The 12500-nt window shown below is 43.8% G+C and overlaps 1 protein-coding gene across 15 annotated transcripts in view; it reads right to left on the bottom strand.

Moving 5' to 3' along the window:
• Prune2 (prune homolog 2 with BCH domain) overlaps positions 1 to 638 on the bottom strand; it is a 284817-nt gene extending 284179 nt beyond the window's left edge. For 13 of the 15 annotated variants that reach the window (XR_003849588.1, XR_003849589.1, XM_029563628.1 and 10 more), the window contains exon 1: positions 462 to 638. Coding sequence is in view for 11 of the 15 variants with exons in the window: in XM_029563628.1 (XP_029419488.1) it covers positions 462 to 497 (36 nt within the window). In the remaining 4 variants the exon portion in view is untranslated. The remainder of the gene's footprint in view (positions 1 to 461) is intronic. The other 2 variants (XM_029563627.1, XM_029563633.1) reach the window with 1 other exon arrangement.
• Between the last annotated feature and the right edge of the window lie 11862 nt (positions 639 to 12500).

Here is a 12500-nt window from a genome sequence, read left to right as displayed (position 1 = left end):
AGCAGGCTCTGTGAAGGGTGCTGCCATCGTCCAAGCAGCACCCAGGTCCTCACTGGGGCGTAGCCACTCCCTGCTGAAGTCCTATCCTCGGGCTTCCTTTTCCCTTTCACACCACAGATCCTGCCTCTGCGAAAGGCTGGTCTCCTCTCCTCCGGGAGGCCCACCCTCGCCCACCTGCAGTCCTTCAGGAGCAAACTCTCCTGGCGCGTGTGGTGCATGCGAGCCACATCAGTTCAACCAGGCCTCACTATCCCACCTCTGAACCTTGCCTGGCTGTGGGGAACATTGTGGAGACACACGGGTTGCTTTAAGGACCAGAGTTCCAGAGGTTCTTTGAGGGAAGAGCTCGCACGCATTGACGACTAAACAGCAAAGTTGCTTCCTGCTCCTCTGGCACACCCTTTCCTGGACACTTCCTCACCATCTCCAGCACATGCACTCACACGCACCCATCAACTTACCAGTTTAGATTTGGCGCGTTGCAAAAATTCTTCCATGTCTCTGCAAGAGACTGGGGCCAGTGGTCAGGGATGCAGAGCCCAGAGGAAGATCTCAGCCCCAGGGACTGAAGTCTCCAAAAGTGGCTGCTCCAGAGCAGCAACTGGCCGCTCCCTCCGCGGACGGCGGCAGGCGGTGACTGCACCCTCGGCTGCCCTCACGCTCTGTCCTAATAAGGAAAGGGGGTGTGCCGTCCAGGAGCCCTGGGCCGCCGCCCACCGCCTGGCACTCGCCTCGGGGGCCTGGCGCGGGGTGGACGGTGGGGGTGGCGAGGGGCTCCTCGGCCAATCGCAGAGCCCCGCGGTGGCCTCCTGACGCTGTTCGCCGAAAGATGCTGCAACCATGGACAGCGCCCAGAAGTGCTAGCCAAGTACCAGGGGCTGCTGCAGAGTGACACACTGCAGCAGGCCCCACCGCGGTCCGCGAGGGAAGGTGGGACGAGGGACAGGCCCCAGGAGAGTGTCTGTCCTCCGCCAGCGCCTCTCTGGCTGGCTGGCACAGCACAGAGAGCCCCAGCGGTCACTTAATGAGCTGGTCTGCTGGCCTGCCCAGAGATGCACTCAGCGAGATTGGCGCTGGGAGGGAGCGGGAGAGGCATTACTGAGCTAAGAGCAGTACGACCTTGATGGATAATAACCAGAAGAGCAGGCGGGGAGGTTGTGCTAGGCTGCATCTCTCCTCCACCCTCCACGCATGCCATCCAGCAACCGACATCCGCAGTTCACTACAGCTGGAAGCCCTTTCGTGGGCCCTGGAGCTAATGGAGCTGTACCCTTCTGCAGCTTCCATCCGCTCTCGATATGTATGCTCGGGGAGACCTGAAACCACTCAAGTTTGCAGTTTTGCGGACCAACAGCATCAGCATCACCAAGCTCATTAGAAATGCACTCTCCCGTCTCCACCCTCCACCACAATATGAGTTTGTTTCTGCAAGACTCTCAGGTACGTCCATGTCCATTCAAGTTTAAGAAGCACTGCAATAAACATTTAGGTATGCAGCTGCCAGCCTATTTTAAGCCATGAAGTTTTGTCTGCGTTCACTACTCTTAGCAGGTCCCCAGGCTCCCTTCTGCAGGGAGAACTTTGCTTATCCGCCTGTAACTTCCTGTTCAGCCTATAGATGCCTCTTCAACCTGGCTTCTGCATCAGCCCTCAGTACAGGGAGGGCCTCTCCAGCCTGGCTAACCTCACTGCATACTCACCTGAGGCTTCCAAAACTCTGAGATCAGGATTCTGTTCCAGTCCAACTAAAAGGCATCTGTGGTGTGAGAGCATAGCAACAGCCTGGCATCGGTGTGACACATGTGCGGCACCCGCATGAGGCTCCAGTTCTCAGTGACCTTTAGCATGTGTCTGAGTTACGAAGTTCTGCACTTTTTCCACAGCATTTCAGGCATGGGGCTTCATGTGTTTAAGACTTTACACACCTACCAGACCCTCCAAGTTTGCTCAGGATATGGGTCCAGGTACCACACTTCAAGAATGAAGCTGGCTGTCCTGAAAGTTTCCCCTGACACCACATCCCTAGACTGAATCTGTGCCCCTTCTGTGTTTTCTCAAAGACACTTACATTTTCGACAGTGTAATGAATTGCTTGACTGCATCCTCCCCCAACTGGTGAGCTCCATGAGGACAGAAACCTTGCCCACCTCATTCATGAATGGATCCCTAACACAACACATATTTACACATACATAGATGCTCATTTAAACATATGGTAATGGATAAATGTGTGCAAGGACAGGATGGTTGTGTTCATTTTGTCCTCTCTGTCTGACTCTGTGTCTCTGTCACTATTTCATTCCGTGTATGTACTTACATGCCTTTGCACTGAATCAGTTTTCATTCAGAAAGCTCTAAAGAGAAGAAATCAGCAGTCTACAGATCTGATTAGAGGAGAGTGATAGCAGTATTAAGCTCCAGGCTGTATTCAGGTGATGAGCCATGCGGAAGCTGCAGATCCTATCTTCTTCCTTTGCTGACTTAAAGAATTTAAAACCATACAGATAAAGTGGAGCATACAATTCAGCTAACACTTCTGAGAAAAATCCCAAGAACCCCTTGCCTTTTTTTTTTTCATTTTGAGGTAGGGTCTCACTCTGTAGTCTAGGCTTGCCTGGAACTATATAGCACCAGCTGGTCTTGAACTCTTCATCCTTCAACCTCCCAAATGCTGGGATCACAGATGTGTGCCCCACACATAGCTCTGACTTCTGATCATACACATTCTGGGTAGGTATTACACTAGGAGAGCAGGGCTAGAACTCTCCTCTCTTCACTTCTTCCTTCAGCGTATACGCAGCCTTGGCTATGCTCAGGTAAACATGTCTGACTAAAGATGTGTAAGGCATCTTCAACAAGTTCACAAGCTAGTAACTATAATACAAGGATAAATGCAGCAGCTGAGAAATGTATTGGATATGGTACAATTTGGGTACAGTATGGTATGGCAAGCAAAGTCTGTACCCTTGTCTTTGCTCTATGCGGTGTGCTAAATATGACTGAAAATTCTTTGATAGTTCTACTGTTAAGAAGTAGGATCTATATTCTCTGTCCTTGAATCTAGGAAAACTATATGGCATCATCAATGAGCAAATGGAGCAGAAATGAGAGCGTGTCCATTCCTAAGACTGGAAGCTTCCCTGTTTTCCCTTTGGGATGCACACTCCTGGAACTTGCCTAGCATGCTGAGAGGAAGCTCAAGCTACCAGGAGAGGCTCAAGCATAGAGGATCTGGGGCCATTTGCTAGCTATGTAGAAACATCATCTTAATTCTCCAGCCACAGCCAATTATTCCAGTGTGCACCAGAGGTAAACTGTCTGCTGAGCTCCACTGAGCTCCTGACTCATACATTTATGGGTATAGTAAAATGAGCGTATTATAAGCCATGAGTGATTTGTTTTGCAATCATAGATAACAAGAGTTATCTATGGGCTCCTAAACACTAAGCAATGTTAAGTAAATTTTTCTTTCTGAGCTTCAGCAGCGTCATGTATAAAACAGAAATAATCTTCTGTCTTATAATTATAGTGATGGCTACATGCAATTATATATGCAGTTGCAGCATTCCTAGTCAGTAACTGACATCATCGCCATTGTCAAGTCTGTGTCAAGAGAAGAAACAACACAATAACTTCAGTGGAAGGAAGGGGCTCTGTGGCACACAAGGGTGTCCCCAGGTTGACTGTGAATGAATCAGCAGTCACTGAAATGTGAAATGACCTCATTATCTCATTATAGTTTGTACCTGTCCTCCACCAAATAACACCTCCAATGGCTTTGCTCCTTTGGCAGCCCAGATTTTATTATTATTATTTTTTTTAATTGAAAGAAGAGTTTATTTGAGCTTACAGTTCCAGGGGAACTACAGTCCGTCATGACAGGGAGGCATGGTGGCTGGTGGTGGCTAGAGCAGGAGCAGCAGAAGCTAAGCTCTCATGTCATCACACAGGCACAGGAAGCAAGAGAGTGACTGGAGATTCGGCAAGGATTAAGAACTCTCTAAGCCCACCCCCAGTGACGTGCTTCCTCCAGGATAGCCACACCTTCTAAGACCTCCCAAAACAGCGCCATCATCTAGGGACAAAATATCCAAATACTTGGCGCCTATGGGGGACATTTTCATTCAAACCACCACGTTCCACCCCCTGACCTCCATAGGCTCATGACCATATAAAATGCAAAATGCAGTTAGCCCAAATTTAAAAGTACCCATAGTCATTATCAATCTCACTACTATTCAAAAGTCCACAGTCCAAAGCTTCTTCTGAAACTCGGGGAAATATCTTAACTGTAAGCCCCTGTAAAATCAAAAGACAAATTACATACTCCCAACATACAGTGGAACCAAATACACATTACCATTGCAAAAGGGAGGAATGGAGGCATAGTAAGGAAATACCAGACTAAAACAAGACCGAAAACCAGCAGGACAAGGACTAAATCCAGTAGCTTCATGTCTGATTTCTGGAACTTTACTTCCAAAGGGCTTAGATGGCTCACCTCTCTGACTTTGCTGCATGCAACATACATCTCTTTCTTTGGTTGTTACCACTCCCTGTATACAGGTCTTCTTGGTAGATACCTCACAGGTCTGGCACCATGAATGTCTTCTTGGGGTCTCTATTGCCAACCAGGCTTCATGTTCAAAGCATCATGCAATGGCCTTCTCTATGCAGAAGAACCCCTGCTGCATGCTGCCTGGCCTCAGTGGCTCTCTGAAAGCACAGAGGAAGAATTGATGACCCCTTCACTCTTTCATCTTTCATAATTCTATAAAGCCAGCACCAGGTGAATGACAATGCCAAGTTTGACTGCAAGTTTGGGATGGACTCCAGCCTGCTTTATCCGTTTTAGAAGCTTTTCTCTTCAGTGGTCCCTGCAGCATTTTTCATTTACAAGTTGGAGGCTTAACCGGGTGTGGTCTTGCCCTGGAGGCACCCACTCCATTGTTTAAGTTTGAATCTCTAGGCCCCTCCTTAATCACTTTAATCGCCTTATCACAGGGATCCAGACCAAAGCAATTTATAGAAGGAAGAGTTTATTTGAGCTTATGGTTCCAGGAGAATTACAGTCCATCATGGCAGGGAGGCATGGTGGCTGGAAGTGGCTGGAGCAGGAGCAGCAGAAGCTAAGCTCTTACAACACCACACAGGCACATGAAGCAAGAGAGCAGCCCAGATTTTTAAACTGAGAAGGCTGTTTCAAGAAAGGCACTACAGATGTTTCTCAGTAGTAACACACCCATCTGCACTGTTCGCTGGTAAACTAAAGTTCCTCTGGACTTAACCTGTTTCTACATTCTCAAGTCACTCCTTTCCACCCCATGGGGCACTGGTTCTTTTGTCACTGGCTCCCATATGTACACTGGCAAGTCCACCTCAAGATGTTCTTACTGTTGTGGTGTTACTATGAGGACAACTGGGTTTCCAGTTCCAGGCCTGCTTCCCTGCTGCACACACCAGTGTACTGTCAGAAAGCTTAGCTGTGAGATCAGGCTGTGTGCTTTGGGGCAGGTTAAGTGACTTCTCTGGTAATTAGTCCACTCACCCAGAAAATGAGGAAAATGATATCTGCCTCAGACTCTCTAGAATTATTATAAAAACCAAATGCGAATATTTCTATGCATACTAGAAAATAACATCACAAAGTGGGGGGGGGGTAATGTGAAAATCTCCTTGGTTAAAACAATAACTGGCATATACCATCCTTTTAAAGATGAAATACAGCTAACGTAGCAGCTGCTGGATCACTATCTGGGCACATTTCCATGCCAATCACCTTACTAGCCAATGCCCTGGGGCCGGTGTGGTCGCTGGGTACAGATACGTTAGCTGTTTTTAAATAATTGCTGTGATGCAGGCCAAGAAACTGCATCTCCCATTTGAACTTAGCTGGAAAGGATTACAGGCTGGTTTGAGGATGAGAGACAGAGAGTAGACTGATGTGCATTAATCCATGCCTCTCATTCTGCTTCTCAGTGTCTGGGAAAAGCCTGCTTTTCACCTGTGGGTGGTCAAATATCACACCTTTTGACAAATCATATTAAAAGGAATTTATTTTTAATGTGTTTTAGCATTTTTTAAAATGTGTTTTAGGATGTCCATTTTTAAAAGATAAGCTTTGTAAGCCTTTTTTTTTTTTAAAAAAAAAGGAATTCATATAGCTGTTATCTTCTCTCTGCTTCTGTTAAGAATGAAGAAAAAGAACTTATTGAACTTGTCAGTGAATTGCAGGACCAGCTCACTTGGGAGAATATACGGAGAGTCAAATGTCCAGACTGCACAGGGTACACAGCACTTGCATCATTTCTGGGAACCACAGACATTTTGTGGAGTAATGAATTTAATTTGAAATGACAGCAGAGGAGAAGGTAAGTGCTGTGGTTCTGAGTCATCAGGACAATGAGCTGCCACTTTAAGATCTGAAGCTGTGGAACGATGAGGAATATGACTGTAAAGTCTCCCTTTCTCAAGCACTCCTACTGAGCCGGGGGCTCAAGATTTACACACCCTCCTGCAGAAAGACATCTCAGTTCCCTACTGTATGTCTCAAAAAACCCATGTGTTGTAATTTTAATATAGCTGATATCCAATGTGGCAATATTTAGAGGTAGGGCCTTGTGAGCAGCTGTTAGGACATTCCAGGCATATCTTCAGACAGAATTAAAGTTGGTCACAAAATGACCAGCTGTTAAAATGGGGTGTTATAATAGATCAAGGCTCACTTCCTCCATGTCTTTGACTTGCTCACCATGTGAGCTTTTTCATACCTAACCCACCATGCTGATCTCTCCTCACCAGCACTGAGCCTAAACAGTGCCATGCTTTTAGATCTCCAAAACTCTGAGCCAAAACAAAACAAAGCAAAACCCTGTGTCCTTTATAAGTATTCATCCTGAGGTATTTGTTATAGCAATACAAAACAGATTATAGCCCATGTAAATTTTCACCTGGGCACCATCATGCATTTTCATCAAGAATATATTTGGCAAAGGGAGTGGGATCATTTTCAAGGCCTGAAATCCTAACTGTCTCCCATCTCTGAAACAACCTTATAAGATAAAGAACAATAGTGACTGGAACTGACCCTGTTTCAGAAATTAAAAACAAATATTGAGGTCCCAAATTGTTTATTGACATGACTAAATACTGAAATCCAGACTCTGGATTTGAAAGTCTGAGTCCTTTAAATTCAAAAGACTACTTGCTTTTAGAACAGTTGTTTTGCAAGAAACATCATTATAATGTTTTATACACACTTGTAGTATTAATCCTTGTTCCAAATGTATAATGCAGGTAGTATCATCTTCCTGTCAGAGATGTGCAAACTAAAGTACAAAGATGTAATTTGCACAAAATTATCCAAACACCAAGTAGCCAAAGGAGGATTCCAACTCAGATTCCAGGGTCCGGAGTTCAAGTGCTAAATACCATACAGCACTGCCCACCTGTAGTCACACACAGTCCAGGGGCTCATCCAACAAAGAGAACTTGGAAACTGGGAAGAAATAAGGACACGCTCCATGGCTCTTTGAAGTGCTCTTCAACACTGAGGAATAAACTGGTCACATCCTCACCTACCAAGTACTACTTGAACATAGAGACTTCACATCTGCTATTCACAGATGTGCCAGAGAAATTCCCAGAAGGAAAGGACAGAAGGGCCCAGAAGCACAGGCACCCTACATCCTTTAGAACCCCTGTCATAGACTGTGGCTCAACTAAATGGTTGCTTCTTTCCCACAATGTACTTCACCCAGTCCTATTCTCAGCCCTCTTTTCCCCCAACTCTTCTTTAATTCTTTGGCAAAATGGGAAAATACTATGTTGGAATGGTCAAAAGCCGAAGTTTTTTTTCTTTTTCAATGTATACTTTTTATTGAATTTTTGTGGATTTCATAAAATATATTTTAGAAATTTAGATCTCCCTCATCTGCATCCCATCACAGTCCACTCACAGGATTTCATGCATTCTTATATATTAAATCCTACCAAGTCAAGTTTGTGTACCCAGCTCTCTCTAGATGTGAGTTCATTCACTGAAGCCTGGCCAGTCTATGTAGCATCACTCCTTAAAGAAGATCAACTCTCCCTCACCCAGCAGTAATCAGCTGCCAATAGTTCCTCAACTAAGGTTGGGATCTCCTGCCCATTCCCCAGTACTATGCTGGTTTTTATCTGATTGGGGTTGCATGCTGTCACCATTGGTATAAGTTCATTTGAGCAAGTTCCCAGAAGCCTGTAAGACTCTGCTTCCTTATGTTCATGCACCATTCCTGGCTCTTACAATCTTTCTGCCCCCTCTTCCGCAATGGTCCCTGAGCCCTGGGTGGGTGAGGTTTAATATAGCAATCCTAGTCAGGGACACACACTCTGCAGTCTTTTATTCTCTACACTTCGGCCAGTTGTGGATTTCTCTGTTGACCACCCTTTGTTGCATAAGGAAGCTTCTCTGATCAGAGTTGACAGATGCATTAGTATTCTCTCTACCCCTTGTTCCACTATGTTCTATGAGTCTTAGGTGTAGATGTTCCATTGTAGGTGTGTCACTTAGAGCTGGACATCTCACAGACACTTACCCTCTGTGTGTGACCAGTTGTGGAACTCTGTACTAGACTCTATTTGTTGCAAAAGAAGCTGGTATACTTGTCTGTAAATATAAGGATCCATATTTGGCATACAGTAAGAAATTATTTTTGTCTAGAGATATGACAAATGTAGGGTTTTTCTCTTAGATGTATGACATCTCCAGTCATGTGTATTTGACTGTTTACAGTGCCACATATGAGTTCCTTCCCATTGAGTCCAATTAGATAGCTGTTGATTATCCTCAAGGTAAAAGTGCCACTACTGGGGCTTAAGAGATGGTTCAACAGTTAAGAGCACTTGACTGCTCTAACAGAGGACCTGGATTCAATTCCCAGCACCCACATGGCAGCTAACAACCATCTGCAACTCCAGTTTCAGGGAATCTGACACTGTCTTCTGACCTCCACGGGCATTGTACAACATGGGCATTGTATGACACAGGTGCACCTGTGGACAAGCAAGCACTATACTCATACACTTCAAACTAATAAATAAAAAATATTTTTAAAATGTCACTAGCACACTGATAGTTTGCTTTGCCTGTCATTGTTGTGGTCATTAGACTTTAAGACTGGGGTTGGACCATCAGTTGATTTTCCTCCTTAGCAGCTTGCATAGTGTCCTCCACAACTGTGAGAGCTAATTTTCAAAAAGCCTAAGTTTTAATTCTTTGGATATTGACTTTTATAGCTCCAGATCTTTGTGTCCTAACAAAAAGGAGAAACTGGAGTGACTGCTCCCAACCTTGAAATTCTGTAGTCACAAAACTGAAGACTATCAAGTCCACAGGAAAATGAAAAAATATGGGGGGAAATTAGGTCTTATTTCCAATGAAAAGTCTTTGAATATCTTTTTGTTGTTGTTTTATGTGTATGCATGTATTGCCTGCATGTAGGTAAGTGCAGCCATGTCATGCGATGCCCACAGAGGTCAGAGGAAGCTGTCAGATCCCCTGGGACTGGAGTTATGGGCTGTTGGTAGCTGCCATGTGGGTGCTGGGATTCAATCCCAGGTCTTCTGCAAGAACAACCAGTGTTCTTAACCACTGAGCCATCTCTCCAGCCCAAAAAGTCTTTGAATAGCTTTGTAGATGTTTGCCATATTTTTGAAAATTAGCTCCCCATGAGCCAGGCATGGTGGCACATGTCATTAGTTCCAGTATTGGGGAGGCAGAGGCAGGAAGATCTCTGTGAGTTCAAGGCCAGCCTGGTCTACATAGCAAGTTCCAAGGCAGGTGATGCTACAGAGAGACCCTGTCTCAAAAAGACCAAAAATATTAAAAATTAAAAATTAAAAAATTAGCTCCCAAAGAGCCAGGTTTGGTGATGCACACCTTTAATCCCACAGCTCAGGAGACAGAGGCAGAGGCAGGCAGATCTCTGTGAGATTGAGACCAGCAAGTTCCAAGCCAGTTGGGGCTACAAGGAGACTCTATCTCAAAACAAAATGAAACCAAAAATAGCTTCCCAAACCAACCAACAAACAAAAACAAACCAAGCATTTTTTGTTGTTTATTTATTTTTAATTTAATAACCACATGATTAGAAGAATCATTTCATTACAGCTTTAACATATTCAGTAACAATTTCCAGAGAAAGGATACATCTCTTTCAAAACTGGCTGTAAATTTTTAGGTTCACAGTTGAATTAATATGGTTATACAATATTGAACTCAGTATAAACCTTGTAAGACATAAAATTGAATGAGTTTTTACCCTTTAAAGAAGATCTCCATTTCATTTTAAAAATATCCTGTTTCCTACATTTTTAAGGCTACTATCGCTTAGATGTTTGCACATGTGTCTTTAATCTCTATGTATCTGATCATTACTAGTCACAGTTGGTTACACTGGGATCCTTAGTACCTGAGTGTGGATGTAAAGTCATAAGGTAGATTTCAATGGTAATGTTTATCACCTCTACTAATTAACATGAAGTAAATTTGTATGCTTCCTCCTTAAATATAAGTCCTTTTTAAAAATTTGTTGATTTTTTTGTGTGTATATCATACATAACATCCCACACAATCTTATTCATCTATATACCCACTTCCCAAATGGCTCCCTCCCATAGCCTCCCCCTCCCACACACTGGAGCCCATACACTCTGTCATCCCTGTTACTGTCCACTGTGTTGTTGGCACCCCAAGCAATTCCTCAGTGCTTGTCCATCTGCTGAATCCATTCAGCCTATCTAGAGAGCCTTCTTTTAGGGAGATCAGCTGTTCCTCTCTAGCAGCAATCAGTTGTCAATATTCCTTTAGACAAGATTGGGGTCTGCTGTTCATTTTCCCAGTTTTATGCTGGGTTACTGTCTGGGAGTCCTTTGGGCCACCCTGGCCAATAACTCAAAGGAAAGTATCTCCTGTCTGGCATTTTTTCTTGTTATGTGGCCTTTAGCTATACATACGGACTCTTAAAAAATCATATTGACCCTATTAATCTTTGGTTATACTTTCCTTTTGGGTGTTTAAGACCATACAGTTGGCCCAGATAAATCAATTTATTTTTACTCTTAAGTTCATTTGATGATCTGTTCCACCTATGTGAAGATAAGTCAAAGGTCCTGCTCGACCATGGCTGGCTTCACTTGGAAACATGGAGAAAGTATTCCTCTGTGTTGACCTTCCTCTTTGTAGACTGGACACTGGTTCGGGTCCATCTGGTGGGGTCTCCATGGCCTCCTTGATCAAGAGGACGGGTGACTCACCACAGTTACAGGACATTTTCAGAAATGCTCTGATGTTTAACAGCCACACTGTGAGGTTTACACTAATTTGGACAGAGGAACGTAAAGGACAGTTTTTGTTCCTTTCCCTCCTAGGTCAACTAAGTTCCAGGGGACTATGAACAAACCAAGCATTTTAAGGAAGATCAGTTTGAAGCTGAGTAATTAAGAGCTATAAATTGGCAAGTTTGGAAAAAGGAAAATAATTAGCTAGTAGGATTTGTTGAAAGCATTTGCTTTCTTGTGTTTCAAATCCTGATGTTCTCAGAAGAATTATCTATTTGTGACAGGAAGCCTAAAACTTAGAAAAAAAAGACTCAAATTTGAAAAGGTACTGTTTAATTGTTCATAGGATCCTTCATCTTTCCCATAACTAACAGCGAGTATATTTCCAATAATATTAGGCAAGATGCAGTAAGATAGAAGGGACTTTTAAAAAAAGATATTTATTTGGAAGAGAGAGAGAGAGAGAGAGAGAGAGAGAGAGAGAGAGTTACAGGAAATTATGAGCTGCTAAATGTGAGTGCTGGAATCAAACCCTAGCCTTCTATAAGAACTGCAAGTGCTCTTAATCACCGAGTCATCTCTCCACACCTAAGAAATGGACTTTTTTTTAAACTCATTTTTTAATTTGTTGATCTTTTTTGTGTGTATATCATACAGAACATCCCAAACAATCTTATTTATCTATGTACCCACTTCCCAAATAGCCTCCCTTCTCCCAATGGAGCCTGTATACTCTGTCATCCCTGTTACCGTCCACTGTGTTGTCAGCATCCCCAGCCATTCCCCAGTGTTTGTCCATCTGCTGAATCTAGTCAGCCTATCTAGAGTTCCTTGTTTTAGGAAGATCAGCTGTTCCTCATCTAGCAGCAATCAGTTGTCAATATTCCTTTAGATAAGATTGGGTCTGCTGTTCATTTTCCCAGTTCTATGCTGGGTTACTGTTTGGGAGTCTCTTGGGTCAACCTGGCCAACAACTCAAAGGAGGGTATCTCCTGTCTGGCATTGTTTCTTGTTATGTAGCCTTTAGCTATACACCTGGACTGTTAAAGAATTGTATTGATCCCTTTAATCTTTGGCTATACTTTCCTTTTGGATGTTTAAGACCATATAGTTGGCCCAGATAAACCAATTTATTTTTGCTCTTAAGGTCATTTGAGAATCTGTTCCTCAGGGGTCAC

This window comes from Nannospalax galili, unplaced genomic scaffold (assembly GCF_000622305.1).
Source record: "Nannospalax galili isolate Female #2095 unplaced genomic scaffold, S.galili_v1.0 scaffold1296, whole genome shotgun sequence".
NCBI classification, from domain to species: domain Eukaryota; kingdom Metazoa; phylum Chordata; class Mammalia; order Rodentia; family Spalacidae; genus Nannospalax; species Nannospalax galili.
This window is presented reverse-complemented; position numbering and strand designations above follow the sequence as displayed.